A 15,026-nucleotide genomic window follows, 5' to 3' on the forward strand; every position below is an offset into this window, starting at 1 on the left:
CACTCCTCTGTTGTTTGTTAGCATGTTGGGTATGACATAGACCAACAGTGGAGTTGGCTAAAGGACAAACAGATCTGGCAACCAGGCACAAAAGAGAAGGAACATTTCTGTTACTGTTCTACATTAGTCTACTTTCAGCAGGTGGCTCCCAAATCAGATTTGAAATTCCCTTTATAGTGCATAACTGTTGACCAGCAACCAGTCTTTGGCTTTGAGATGGAAAAAACTGAACTACAGAAACAGGAATATTGGGTTTCAATGAACTGAGTAAAGGAGTCAATTGTCAACAACCAGAGGGCAAAACAACAGTTACTTATTCTCTGACTGCTACAGCAACGTCTGACAACTAAACAAACACTCTTTGTATTCATAGCAGTAGCATTCATTTGGATGCGTTGGTTAATCACCACTGTGTAATGTTTTGCCACAAATAGCCCCCTATTCCCTTTATAGTGCTCTACTTTTGCCCAGGGCCCACAGGGTTACTGTGCAGAGCTGGCATAGTGGGAATGGAAAACGAGTTTCTGTCTCGTAGTGTACGGTCTGGAAATGGTTTGGTCTTCATCGCTGTTCTGTTCTGATGGCACTCCTCCCTTCTCTCTGGAAGGTCCCTTCACTCTTCCTTCTCTCTGGAAGGTCCCTTCATTCTTTGAATCTTTCTTTAGTCAAAAATGAAATACTGTATCTATGTTTGAGTGCCTTCAAGAGACTGTAAGGAAACTAGAAGTTTAAATTGTCATTAGGAAATGAGAAATTACATGTTTTCACTTCCTTACCTCACCCTCTTTTCACATTGTGTAGAGTAGTTACACTTAGCCAGAGGAAACGAGCGTGGTTACTTACAAGGTTGACCTCTTTTCCAGAGTACCTGTGGTTTGCTTGTGACTTTGGCTGGGCGGGCAACCCGTCGTTCTGTGGCTGGACACTGGAGAAGGATACTGGTGCTGAGTGGATGATTCAGACCAGCGGGGCCCCCACCGTCCACAAAGGGCCCAACCTGGACCACACAGGTGGGTGGGAGGAGAAGGGAACAGAGAACAGAGTACACACACACACGCACGCACACACACACGCACGCACGCACACACACTGTAGTAAATAAGGACTAACACAATGAACATGGACTCAGAAAATACTTTGCTTGTATCTTACTGCCCGCTACAGGAGTTCCAGGGAACTTCATCTACATGCAGCTGGCTGTTGAGACTGAAATGGAAGAGGAGGAGGACGAGCAGGAGGAGGACGAGCAGGAGGAGGACGAGGTGGAGGAGAGGGTGGCACGCCTAGCCAGCCTACCTGTCACCGCCCCAGACACCAACCTGTGTATGTCCTTCTGGTACCACATTTTTGGGGAGCACGCTGGCACCCTGCACATCAAACAGAGGAGACAGACAGAGGAGGGGCGGGCGGAGGCACTACTCTGGACCGTCAGTGGACACCAGGGTAGCAGATGGAGGGAGGGACGGCTGTTGGTGCCCCACTCCAGCACACCCTATGAGGTAAAGCACTAGGCTAGGTTACGAGTCTCTTCGAAATACAGATGTAGGATCTTAATTTGAGCCAGTTTGCTCCAGCAGGAAAAAAATCCTGCAGCAACAGGAAAAGTGAATTATTATGTGTAATATAATTAATACAAAATGCAATAAAAAAAGGAAAACGCTGCACAATGCTGTTCAGGCTCCCAGGTGATTTTATTTACACGTTTTGACCCTTAGGTCTTCATCAGGCATCCAAGTTAATTAATGGACATTTTCTGGGGGGGTTGAAACATTTTTTCATATGGTAAAATCAAGTCTGAAATTTTTAAGTGGAAAGTACAAAACTTCAGAAGCCTTTTTAAACCTCAAATACACTAAAAGTTGTAAATGTACTGCATTGCAGGAAATGTCTCCTGCAACAGGGTGATCAAATTAAGATCTTACATCTGTAGGTTACAGGCATCTTAGGCCTAGGTTACGAGCTTCTTAGACCTAGGTTATGAGCCTCTTAGACCTAGGTTACGTTCCAAATGGCACCCTATTCCCTATATACAGTAGTGTGCTACTTTTGACAAGAGCAGTATGGTCCCTGGTCAAAAGTAACACACTATGTAGCAGTATTTCACCTGTGTGTTTGTGTTGTTGTTCCTAGGTGGTGATTGAGGGAGTGGGAGACAGGAGCACAGGACACATCGCGCTGGACAATATAAAGATCCTGGATGGACTCACACCAGAGGAGTGTAAGGGTAAGTGTCACTGCTAGTGTTGAATATTTTCCTAGTATTTTGCCAATGTTCAATCCTGAGAATAAATAACATTTTTTCCCAGGTAACACAGTATTTCCCGCCAAAACCGGAAGTGCCATTCAAAATAATATAAATAGGCCTATGTCTGGATTTGATTAGAGCTTAGATTTTTTTTTTTATCAAGCCTGATGCTACCTGAAAATAGCTGTGCAGTAACGCTCTCCGTCCAACCTGACAGAGCTTGAGAGGATCTGCAGAGAAGAATGGGAGAAACTCCCAAAAAATACAGGAGTGCCAAGCTTTTAGTGTCATACACATAAAGAATCAATGCTGTAATCTGAATCCGGCTGTTCTTAATTATACTAAATACTACATTTTTTGACAAAGCAGAGGTGCGTTTTCAAAAACATTATGTTTTCTTATTAAAATATATTTAGATTTTTCAGGTGGTGTTGCAGCACCCTCAGCACCCCTACTTCCCGTGGCTATGCTTGAGTCCATCTTCAGATAGTCTATTGGTATAACAAGTGCAAAAAAAATGTATGTCCAGCAAGCTATTCTAGTCTAGCTTTTCCTGCATGGGACTCCAAGAGCAAAGGAGCATTTTTTAATAAGAGAGGCCAGCGGAGCACAGGTGCGTGCGTATTGCACAAGTGACAAAGGTTATAAATTAGAAACTTATTATTATTAACCCATCATTAATTAGCTAAATGTAAGGCTAATACTGCATTGAAAAAAGGTAGGCTAGGACATCTACAGTGGGGAGAACAAGTATTTGATACACTGCTGATTTTGCAGGTTTTCCTAATTACAAAGCATGTAGAGGTCTGTCATTTTTATCATAGGTACACTTCAACTGTGAGAGACAGAATCTAAAACAATAATCCAGAAAATCACATTGTATGATCTTTAATTAATTAGCATTTTCCTTGCTCGCACACACACTTTCAGTTCTGCCCACACATTTTCTATGGAATTGAGGTCAGGGCTTTGTGATGGCCACGCCAATACCTTGACTTTGTTGTCCTTAAGCCATTTTGCCACAACTTTGGAAGTATGCTTGGGGTCATTGTCCATTTGGAAGACCCATTTGCGACCAAGCTTTAACTTCCTGACTGATGTCTTGAGATACATCCATATATCTATATATCCACATAATTTTCTTTCCTCATGAAGCCCTCTATTTCATGAAGTGTACCAGTTCCTCCCCACAACATGATGCTGCCACCCCCGTGCTTCTTGGTTGGGATGATGTTCTTCGGCTTGCAAGCCTGCCCCTTTTTCCTCCAAACATAACGATGGTCATTATGACCAAACAGTTCTATTTTTTGTTTTATCAGACCAGAGGACATTTCTCCAAAAAGTACAATATTTGTCCCCATGTGCAGTTGCAAGCCGTAGTCTGGCTTTTTAATGTGGTTTTGGAGCAGTGACTTCTTCCTTCCTGAGCGGCCTTTCAAGTTATGTCGATATAGGACTCGTTTTACTGTGGATATAGACACTTTTGTTTCCTCCAGCATCTTCACAAGGTCCTTTGCTGTTGTTCTGGGATTGATTTGCACTTTTCACACCAAAGTACGTTCATCTCTAGGAGACAGAACACATCTCCTTCCTGAGCAGTGTGACGGCTGCGTGGTCCCATGGTGTTTATACTTGCGTACCATTGTTTGTACAGATGAACGTGGTACCTTCAGGCATTTGGAAATTGTTTTGCCCTGAAATACATCCACAGGTACACCTCCAATTGACTTTTCCAAGCTGTTTAAAAGGCATAGTCAACATAGTGTATGTAAACTTCTGACCCACTGGAATTGTGATACAGTGAATTATAAATGAAATAATCTGTCTGTGAACAATTGTTGGAAAAATTACTTGTGTCAAGACATTTGTGGAATGGTTGAAAAACAAGTTTTAATGACTCCAACCTAAGTGTATGTAAACGTCTGACTTCAACTGTATAGCTCTTGGTTCATTCCAGACTTGACTGCCCTTGACCAATACATAAACATCCTGTGGCGTACTGCATTAGCATTGAACAGCCCCCACGATACGCAACTTTTCAGGGAAGTTAGGAACCACTCTACACAGTCTGTTAGGAAAGCAAAAGCTAGCTTTTTCAAACAGAAATTTGCATCCTGTAGCACAAATTCCAAAAGGTTTTGGGACACTGTAAAGTCCATGGAGAATAATAGTACCTCCACCCAGCTGCCCACTGTACTGAGGCTAGGAAACACTGTCACCACCGATAAATCTACAATAATCAAGAATTTCAATAAGCATTTTTCTACGGCTGGCCGTGCTTTCCACCTGGCTACACCTAGCCAACAACTCTGCAACCCCCGCAGCAACTTGCCCAAGCCCCCTGCTTCTCCTTCACCCAAATTCAGATAGCTGATGTTCTGGAAGATCTGCAAAATCTGGACCCCTACAAAAAAGCTGGGCTAGATAATCTGGACCCTCTCTTTCTATCCGCCCCAATTGTTGCAACCCATATTACTAGCCTGTTCAACCGCTCTTTCGTATCGTCTGAGATTCCTAAAGATTGGAAAGCTGCCGTGGTCATCCCCCTCTTCAAAGGGGGAGACACTCTAGACCCAAACTGTTACAGACCTATATCTATCCTGCCCTGCCTTTCTTAAGTCTTCGAAATCCAAGTTAACAAACAGATCACTGACCATTTCGAATCCCACCGTACCTTCTCCGCTATGCAATCTGGTTTCCGAGCTGGTCATGTGTGCACCTCAGCCACGCTCAAGGTCCTAAACGATATCATAACCGACATCGATAAAAGACAGTACTGTGCAGCAGTCTTCATCGACCTGGCCAAGTCTTTCGACTCTGTCAGTCACCGCATTCTTATCGGCAGACTCAACAGCCTTGGTTACTCAAATGACTGCCTTGCCTGGTTCACCAAATACTTCTCAGATAGACTTCAGTGTGTCAAATCGGAGGGCCTGTTGTCCGGACCTCTGGCAGTCTCTATGGGGGTGCCACAGGGTTCAATTCTCGGGCAGACTCTTTTCTCTGTATATATCAATGATGTCGCTCTTGATCACTGAGTGAGCTGCCCTAACTTATGAAAACCCACATCTCACATTTTAGAAGCTAAAGTCACATTTCATCCCGTCACAAATAATTTCATATTCAAACATTTAAATTGAACAACAATTCCATGTGAATCCGATAACTCTGATGTGTAGACTTTCCACTGTAGAGTTTATGTCATCTTATCATTGATGAGAATGTCTCAGATGACAACCGAACTGACATCATATTCATTAAGTACCACCGCATATGTTCAATTGGTCGGATTACCAGAATATAGTTCATTTCCCCCCACCTACTGATGTTCCCAGAATCTCTATGTTAACCAAGTTTTTTTAAAACGTATTCTCAGTAGGTTAGTGTTGTGAGATGGGCTGTCTGTCTCCACCCTGAGCATTGATGATTCATCATGCAGAGGCCGTAGAGTAGCCAGATTTAAACATTGCATATAATGTAACAGTTCCATTTCACGCCATGCTGTATATAAATAATACATTTAAATAATTTATTATAATTGACTGGATTCTCAAAGCTATTTATCCCGCGAAAAGGGAGTGGTTTTGGGCTGTAAATCCCGGTAAATGGGTTCCCACCCATCAACCCTGGTCACTGCCCACCTTGACTCTGCTAAGGTTCAAACCCTTTTGGAAGGGAACAGGCAGGAAATATGAAATCCTTCAACCAGGACTTCTGGACATCTTTGGGAAGGTAACCAGAATGGTAGTTTGTTACAATACTGATCCTGCTTATGATGTAGAACAACTTTGTTTCTCCTCCAGATCCAGATATACCAGAGGCTCCTACGTCCCAGCCAACAGAGATCTGCATATACCGTGAGTGCAGTACCTCACTGCTCATTGAGCTTGTAATATAAAAAAAAAAAAACTCTAACATTCTAAATTCGAGCTCATGCTAGGCCATATACTGTATGTATCCAACTGTCAAAGTGTTTTAAAAGGATCTTCCATCCTTAACAACTAAAGTAAAGAGGGACAAGAAAGTAAAGAGGAGAGATGCTGTGTTAGAAGGACGTAGGCCAGATTCAAACCCATGCCAGCACTGGCATACAGTACATGTGTGCATTGAAGGCAGCAGTATTAACTGCTTGTCTAGACCACCCCAGGCTACTAAAGGTATTTTTTTCCATCTCTATTTCAGCGATGGACCCCTACTACCCAGAGGAAGTGGAGAATAGCGAGCTGGGTGGCCCAGGCAACATGCTGAAAACCCTGGACCCCATTCTCATCACCATCATCGCTATGAGCGCACTAGGGGTTTTCCTGGGAGCTATCTGTGGTGTCGTCCTCTACTGTGCCTGCTCGCACGGACACATGTCCGACAGCAGGAACTTGTCGGCTCTGGAGAACTATAACTTTGAGCTGGTGGACGGCGTCAAGCTAAAGAAGGACAGCAAGCTGAATGCACAGAACAGCTACTCAGAGGCATGAGCGTCATCCTTTGAGGGAAGAGAACACAAGCAGCCTCATGGCTGGAGGAACTAGACCACCGGACAGAGGGTTGTGAGTTGTGACTGAAGTGTTGTCCTATTCCTTATATAGTGCACTATGTAGGGGATAGGGTGGCATTTGGGATGCAGCTGGCTATAGTGATGGTGGGAGGTTGTGACTGAGCCATGCTATTCTCAGGAGCTGCAGTGAAAGGAACCTACCCGTAGTGGGCACTGTGTATAAATAAAACGTGTACAGCAAAAATGATTGTTTTGTTTTTTGTTTGTTTTGCGACGTGCTTTGTTTTTCTGTAATCAGATGCTGGTGATGAGACCAATTGAGATGGAAATATTTATCATGTTTTTGTTATTTTTCTTTCGGAAGGATATTTTATTTTTCATCAGAGGTCATTATTATTCACAGAAAGAGCATAGAAACGTATATTCACTATCCTGACACGTGGCTCTTCGGCTGGCCATGTTATCAGTTTGTATGTCTGCATCGATTTGTGCATCTTGTTTGTGCGTGTGTGTGCGTGCATGTACGCATGCATGTGCGTGCGTGAGCAAGTGTATGTGCATGCATGTGTGTATGCATCCAGAGGGTGCTTGCCCTGGCCCTAGACCTGTGTCTAGTTCCACAGTGCCTTTTTGAAAGTTTCTGTTGCCTTTTCTCCACTGATTCTGTTCTGATCATAGCAGTACGTTAGGCATCGGCTGGTAGAGTCTGATTCTGATCATAGCAGTACGTTAGGCATCGGCTGGTAGAGTCTGATTCTGATCATAGCAGTACGTTAGGCATCGGCTGGTAGAGTCTGATTCTGATCATAGCAGTACGTTAGGCATCGGCTGGTAGAGTCTGATTCTGATCATAGCAGTACGTTAGGCATCAGCTGGTAGAGTCTGATTCTGATCATAGCAGTACGTTAGGCATCAGCTGGTAGAGTCTGATTGTGTTTTGGTCGTACCAATACGTAGACATCAGCTGGTAGAGTCTGATTCTGTTTTGGTCCTATCAGTACGTTAGGCATCAGCTGGTAGAGCTTGATTCTGTTTTGGTCCTACCAGTACGTAGGCATCAGCTGGTAGTCTGATTGTGTTTTGGTCCTACCAGTACGTAGGCATCAGCTGGTAGTCTGATTGTGTTTTGGTCATGGCAGTACGTTAGGTATTGGCTGGCAGTGTAATTCTGTTCTGATCATGGCAGTACATTAGGTATGGCTGGTAGCCTGATTCTGTTCTGATCATGGCAGTGCATTAGGTATTGGCTGGTAGTCTGATTCTGTGCTGATTTTAGAGTCTGATTCTGTTCTGATCATAGCAGTACGTTAGGCATTGACATATAGAGTCTGATTCTGATGATAGCAGTACGTTAGGCATCGACATATAGAGTCTTCTGATGATAGCAGTACGTTAGGCATCGGCTGGTAGAGTCTGATTCTGATCATAGCAGTACGTTAGGCATCGGCTGGTGGAGTCTGATTCTGTTCTGATCATAGCAGTATGTTAGGCATCAGCTGGTGGAGTCTGATTCTGTTCTGATCATAGCAGTATGTTAGGTATCGGCTGGTGGAGTCTGATTCTGTTCTGATCATAGCAGTATGTTAGGTATCGGCTGGTGGAGTCTGATTCTGTTCTGATCATAGCAGTATGTTAGGCATCGGCTGGTAGAGTCTGATTCTGATCATAGCAGTATGTTAGGCATCGGCTGGTAGAGTCTGATTCTGATCATAGCAGTATGTTAGGCATCGGCTGGTGGAGTCTGATTCTGATCTGATCATAGCAGTATGTTAGGCATCGGCTGGTAGACTCTGATTCTGATCATAGCAGTATGTAAGGCAACGGCTGGTGGAGTCTGATTCTGTTCTGATCACAGCAGTATGTTAGGCATCGGCTGGTGGAGTCTGATTCTGATCATAGCAGTATGTTAGGTATCTGCTGGTGGAGTCTGATTCTGTTCTGATCATAGCAGTACGTTAGGCATCGACTTGTAGAGTCTGATTCTGTTCTGATCATAGCAGTACGTTAGGCATCGGCTGGTAGAGTCTGATTCTGATCAATGCAGTACGTTAGGCATCAGCTGGTAGAGTCTGATTCTGATCATAGCAGTACGTTAGGCATCGGCTGGTAGAGTCTGATTTTGATCATAGCAGTACGTTAGGCATCGGCTGGTAGAGTCTGATTTTGATCATAGCAGTACGTTAGGTTGGTAGAGCAGGTTCAGATTGGCAGGAGTCCATGCCATCCCTCCATAGCACATGACACATCCAACTTATTGTACATAGGTTTTAATATATTTGAGCGCCTTTATAAAAAGAGACAAAATGCTGCAGTATCCTTTCTTTGTGGTTTATGTATCATAGGCAATGTTTTCTGGCTGTCATCATGTATGTAACAGGCATTTTGTGTTGTTATGTTCCATTGGTGCTCTCCCAATGCTGCCTGGGAAATGAGGGTTATTAAAGCCAATGGTTATGGCCTTTTGAGAGATGTTCGGATTCAGCCATGATCATCAGTATTGAGCCTTATTAATAGGGGCAACAATTGGCTACAAAGGCCTAACAAGGAGAGAGTGAAGTGTCCAAAATGACACCCTATTCCCTAAAGAGTGCACTACTTTCTACCAGAGCCCTATGGGCTATACAAAAGTAGTGTACTATATATGGAATATGGTGGTATTTGAGACGTAGTCAGACAACAGACTGGGTGGCTGAAGCATCTCTACGAAGAAAATGCTATGACAATACCTGGGACATTATGGGCCAGTTTCTCAGACATAGATTCAGAATCTCTTTGAGAATGCTTTCAAGTCCTGGACTAGGCTTAACCTATGTCTGGGAAACCGGCCCTACATGTCTGTGGTAGAATGATGGCCCTTGATGGAATGAAAGAGACCCGTGTGTCATCATGCTGTTTTTATGTACTGTAGCCTACATCCCCTTTGCTCTCCTTTTTGTCTGTATTGAATGTTAACGTGAAGAGTTCAGCCAAAACAAAGCACTGTATGAAATGGCGAAGACATAGGTCCAAAGTTTAATCAATGGATGTGATGTAGCTTATTCCTTCCGACGGGGTCTATGAGCTTCTATGTTTAGATTCCTTCATGTTTTCCTCATGCGGTTGTAGCTAGTTAAACAGCTGTTTCATAGTTCTGCTTCGAGCTCACAACAGTATTCCACATTCCATAGGATTAGAATGATTGGAATTCAAATGAGTCATTCTATTTCTATGGTTCCACCCCTTGTAAAGGCATAATGTTTTGGTGTTGTCTTCGTCAACAGGAAAGGATGCTGCAGCACTAGATGTGAAAACAATGTTGCACTGATATATTTAAAAGATCTTTGTGTTGTTTATGATATTCACTTGTGAAAAAAGAGAAAGAAAGCAAAAGAAGGATAAGACAGTGTTACAGATAACTCTTTTATATGGTTTCAGATGATATAGTTCTGAAATGTACAATTATGGAGATGTTTTTCGTTATTGAAAAAGCTATACATGTCTCTTTACTTACGTAATGTTTAACTTGGTATGTTATATCACCTTGTGTTTTTTGTACGGTCACAAATGTCTGTGCCATTTTTTTTTCTACAAAATGTTCCATTTTCAATACTGCTTCTGTAATTTGCAGTCCCAGATAAAAAAAGAAAAAATACGTAAGCAGTTGAGGCCTTAATGACTCAAGTAATGTTTCTTTACTTGGACTCCGTCCCAAATGTCCCTATTCCCTATATAGTGCACCTATAGAGCTCTGGTCAAAAGTAGTGCACGATGTAGGGAATAGGGTGCCATTTGACTCCCTGGTCAGCTTCAAGACCCATCTGTCTATGTTGTTTCTGACTTTGATCAATGACTACTACATTCCAAAGAATTGGATCAAATAAAAGTTTGAATAAGATTAACTATTTCAAGTTGTTTTGGTTCAGAAAGTGATAATTGTGTAGTTGCCCCATCATATACCCAAAGTTGTACCCTTTTAATGTGTCCTTTGTCATATCCACATTGAACACTGGAGGGCGGTGTTGTATAGAATGCTGCACGTGACAGGCCACTCCAAATCAATAGCAACAATCAAGTAATCTAGTGCATTGTCAGTGTGTTACAGTTTCTCACACATACAGTTATTGGGGGTTTACGTGATCAAATACAGTGAATTACCAGCACAGCTCAGTTCCTGTAAAGTATAGTTGTTTACGGGTAGAGATACTGTACCAATGTGCGAAGAAGATGTGTGTGGTTAAGGAGAAATGTCCTGATAAAGCCACCATCACCATAGAGCTATCAGATATAGAGCTATTCTTAATATCACCATAGACCAGAGGTCCTTAAGCTTTTTCAGCTCAAGACCCAAATTAGAAATGTGGGGTTCTCGAACTACCCAAATTCTATTTGCCATTTATTTTTCAACTGTGCTGTGATGTTTCTCAAAGGTTCTGAACCTTTCCTTTCTCATAGATTCTACATATTGTAAATTCAAGATAAAAAATTTTGCTGAGAGTATTACATTATTGATCGATTGACTATGACTTTTTAAATCACCCAGCAGTGCTATTTGCAGAGTTAGCTCCAGGTAAATGTTACAATTCTTCAGCCATTCCTGAACCTGCGACCAAAAACAAGCTACATATGGACAGTACCAAAACGATGTAATGATGTAATGAGTCTCTTCTCAGCAAAATCTGCAGAGCTTCGATGGTTGTATCTCCTATATACAACTGAAGTCGGAAGTTTACAAACACTTAAGTTGAAGTCATTAAAACTCATTTTTCAACCACTCCACAAATTTCTTGTTAACAAACTATAGTTTTGGCAAGTCGGTTAGGACATCTACTTTGTGCATGACACAAGACAGATTATTTCACAGACAGATTATATTTCACATATAATTCACTGTATCACAATTCCAGTGGGTCAGAAGTTTACATACACTAAGTTGACTGTGCCTTTAAACAGCTTGGAAAATTACATAAAATTATGTCATGGCTTTAGAAGCTTCTGATAGGCTAATTGACATCATTTGAGTCAATTGGAGGTGTACTTGTGGATGTATTTCAAGGCCTACCTTCCAAATCACTGCGTCTTTCAAAAGAAATCAGCCAAGACCTCAGAAAAAAATGGTAGACCTCCAAAAGTCTGGTTCATCTTCGGGAGCAATTTCCAAACGCCTGAAGGTACCACGTTCATCTGTATAAACAATAGTACGCAAGTATAAACACCATGGGACCACGCAGCCTCGTTCTGTCTCCTAGAGATGAACGTACTTTGGTGTGCAAATCAATCCCAGAACAACAGCAAAGGACCTTGTGAAGATGCTGGAGGAAACAGGTACAAAAGTGTCTATATCCACAGTAAAACGAGTCCTATATTGACATAACCTGAAAGGCCGCTCAGCAAGGAAGAAGCCACTGCTCCAGAACCGCCATAAAAAAGCCAGACTACGGTTTGCAACTGCACATGGGGACAAAGATTGTACTTTTTGGAGAAATATCCTCTGGTCTGATGAAACAATAATAACTGTTAGGCCGAACTACAAAAATCTCTGAAACTGGAAACACTTATCTCCCTCACTAGCTTTAAGCACCAGCTGTCAGAGCAGCTCACAGATTACTGCACCTGTACATAGCCCATCTATAATTTAGCCCAAATAACTACCTCTCCCCCTACTGTATTTATTTATTTATTTTGCTCCTTTGCACCCCATTATTTCTATCTCTACTTTGCACATTCTTCCACTGCAAATCTACCATTCCAGTGTTTTACTTGCTATATTGTATTTACTTCGCCACCATGGACTTTTTTTGCCTTTACCTCCCTTATCTCATTTGCTCACATTGTATATAGACTTATTTATCTACTGTATTATTGACTGTATGTTTGTTTTACTCCATGTGTAACTCTGTGTTGTTGCATGTGTCGAACTGCTTTGCTTTATCTTGGCCAGGTTTCAATTGTAAATGAGAACTTGTTCTCAATTTACCTACCTGGTTAAATAAAGGTGAAATAAAATGACGACCATCATTATGTTTGGAGGAAAAAGGGGGATGCTTGCAAGCCGAAGAATACCATCCCAACCGTGAAGCACGGGGGTGGCAGCATCATGTTGTGGGGGGTGCTTTGCTGCAGGAGGGACTGGTGCACTTCATGAAATAGATGGCATCATGAGGGAGAGGTGAAAATGATGTGGATATATTGAAGCAACATCTCAAGACATCAGTCAGGAAGTTAAAGCTTGGTCGCAAATAGGTCTTCCAAATGGACAATGACCCCAAGCATACTTCCAAAGTTGTGGCAAAATGGCTTAAGGACAACAAAGTCAAGGTATTGGAGTGGCCATCACAAAGCCCTAACCTCAGTCCTATAGAAAATGTGTGGGCAGAACTGAAAAAGCGTGTGCGAGCAAGGAGGCCTACAAACCTGACTCAGTTACACCAGCTCTGTCAGGAGGAATGGGCCAGAATTCACCCAACTTATTGTGGGAAGCTTGTGGAAGGCGACCCGAAACGTTTGACCCAAGATAAAAAAATTCCCGGCAATGATACTAAATACTAATTGAGTGTACGTAATATTCTGACCCACTGGGAATGTGTTGAAAGAATTAAAAGCTGAAATAAATCATTCTCTCTACTATTATTCTGACATTTCACATTCTTGAAATAAAGTGGTGATCCTAACTGACCTAAGACAGGGAATTTTTACTAGGATTAAATGTCAGGAATTGTGAAAACTTAGTTTAAATCGATTTGGCTAAGGTGTCTGTAAACTTCCGACTTCAACTGTATATAACATTCTATTGGTTGCAATAATTTTGAATAATTATTGAAATTGGAAAAACTCAAAGTTTTGAATCCAGCGTCGTTTTGTGTATCAGTTCATAAACCATACACCATGAATCGATACGTCGAAATCTCTTCCCAACTATTTTGCAATCTACAGTGTATTCCGAAAGTAATCAGACCCCTTTTTTAGTTTTTCCACATTTTGTTTTGTTACAACCTGTTTTTTTCTTTCTTCTCCTCATCAATCTATATACTCCATCGTGACAAAGCAAAACAGGTTTTTAGAGATTTTTGCAAATGTATTTTAAAATAAAATACTGAAATCACATTTACATACCCTTTACTCAGTACTTTGTTGAAGCACCTTTAGTAGCGATTAAGGCCTCGAGTCTTCTTGGGTATGATGCTACAAGCTTGGCACACCTGTATTTGGGGAGTTTCCCCCATTCTTCTCTGCAGATCCTCTCAAGCTCTGTTAGGATGGATGGGGAACGTCGCTGCACAGCTATTTTCAGGTCTCTCCAGAGATGTTTGATTAGTGTTCAATTTCGGGCCCTGGCTGGGCCACTCAAGGACATTCAGAGACTTGTCCCGAAGCCGCTCTTGCATTGTCTTGGCTGTGTGCTTCGGGTCGTTGTCCTGTTGGAAGGTGAACCTTTGCCCCAGTCTGAGGTCTGTATCTCTCTGGAGCAGGTTTTCATCAAGGATCTCTCTATACTTTGCTCCATTCATCTTTCCCTCGATCCTGTCTCCCAGTCCTTGCAGCTGAAAAACTTCCCCACAGCATGATGCTGCAACCAACGTGCTTCACCGTAGGGCAGGTTCCAGGTTTCCTCCAGACGTGACGCTTGGCATTCAGGCCAAAGAGTTCAATCTTGGTTTCATCAGACCAGAGAATCTTGTTTCTCATGATCTGAGAGTCCTTTAGGTGCCTTTTAGCAAAGTCCAAGCTGGCTGTCATGTGTTTTTTACTGGGAGTGGTTTCTGTCTGTCCATTCTACCATAAAGGCCTGATTGGTGGAGTGATGATGATCAGTGTAAAACTTTTCACATACACTGCTGCCATCTAGTGGCCAAAATCTCAATTGCATCTCTTTTTTTTTCTCTTTGTATTATCTTTTACCAGATCTAATGTGTTACATTCTCCTACATTCCTTTCACACTTCCACAAACATCCACAAAAGTGTTTCCTTTCAAATGGTATCAAGAATATGCATATCCTTGCTTCAGGGCCTGAGCTATAGGCAGTTAGATTTGGGTATGTCATTTCATGCGAAAATTGTAAAAAATATTGTTTTGTTTGTGACTAATTATTTGGCTACACAATAATGTTATCCTAACATCAAATACATTGATTTGAATACAAAGGACTATTGTTCTGTGTTAACGTAATGTCTTTCATTTACAGCTTCATTGGAACCTAGATTAATGAATCATTACTTAGTTTACTCATAATTTATATATTTAGTTTTATTGAATTATTGTCACGTCCTGACCATAGAGAGCCCTTGTTTTCTATGGTAGAGTAGGTCAGGGC

The 15,026-nt window shown here is 42.0% G+C and overlaps 1 protein-coding gene across 2 annotated transcripts in view; it reads left to right on the plus strand.

The window, feature by feature from the left end:
* LOC110508191 (neuropilin-1a) overlaps positions 1-10,615 on the plus strand; it is a 68,582-nt gene extending 57,967 nt beyond the window's left edge. Inside the window, exons 14-19 of one of the 2 annotated variants that reach the window (XR_005040120.1) lie at positions 864-1,010; positions 1,165-1,499; positions 2,131-2,224; positions 6,049-6,102; positions 6,428-8,324; positions 8,374-10,615. Coding sequence is in view for 1 of the 2 variants with exons in the window: in XM_036965890.1 (XP_036821785.1) it covers positions 864-1,010; positions 1,165-1,499; positions 2,131-2,224; positions 6,049-6,102; positions 6,428-6,717 (920 nt within the window). In the remaining variant the exon portion in view is untranslated. Of the gene's footprint in view, positions 1-863; positions 1,011-1,164; positions 1,500-2,130; positions 2,225-6,048; positions 6,103-6,427 lie in introns of both variants that reach the window. The other variant, XM_036965890.1, reaches the window with a different exon arrangement.
* The last annotated feature ends 4,411 nt before the right edge of the window (positions 10,616-15,026 follow it).

Source organism: Oncorhynchus mykiss, chromosome 28, assembly GCF_013265735.2.
Source record: "Oncorhynchus mykiss isolate Arlee chromosome 28, USDA_OmykA_1.1, whole genome shotgun sequence".
NCBI classification, from domain to species: Eukaryota; Metazoa; Chordata; class Actinopteri; order Salmoniformes; family Salmonidae; genus Oncorhynchus; species Oncorhynchus mykiss.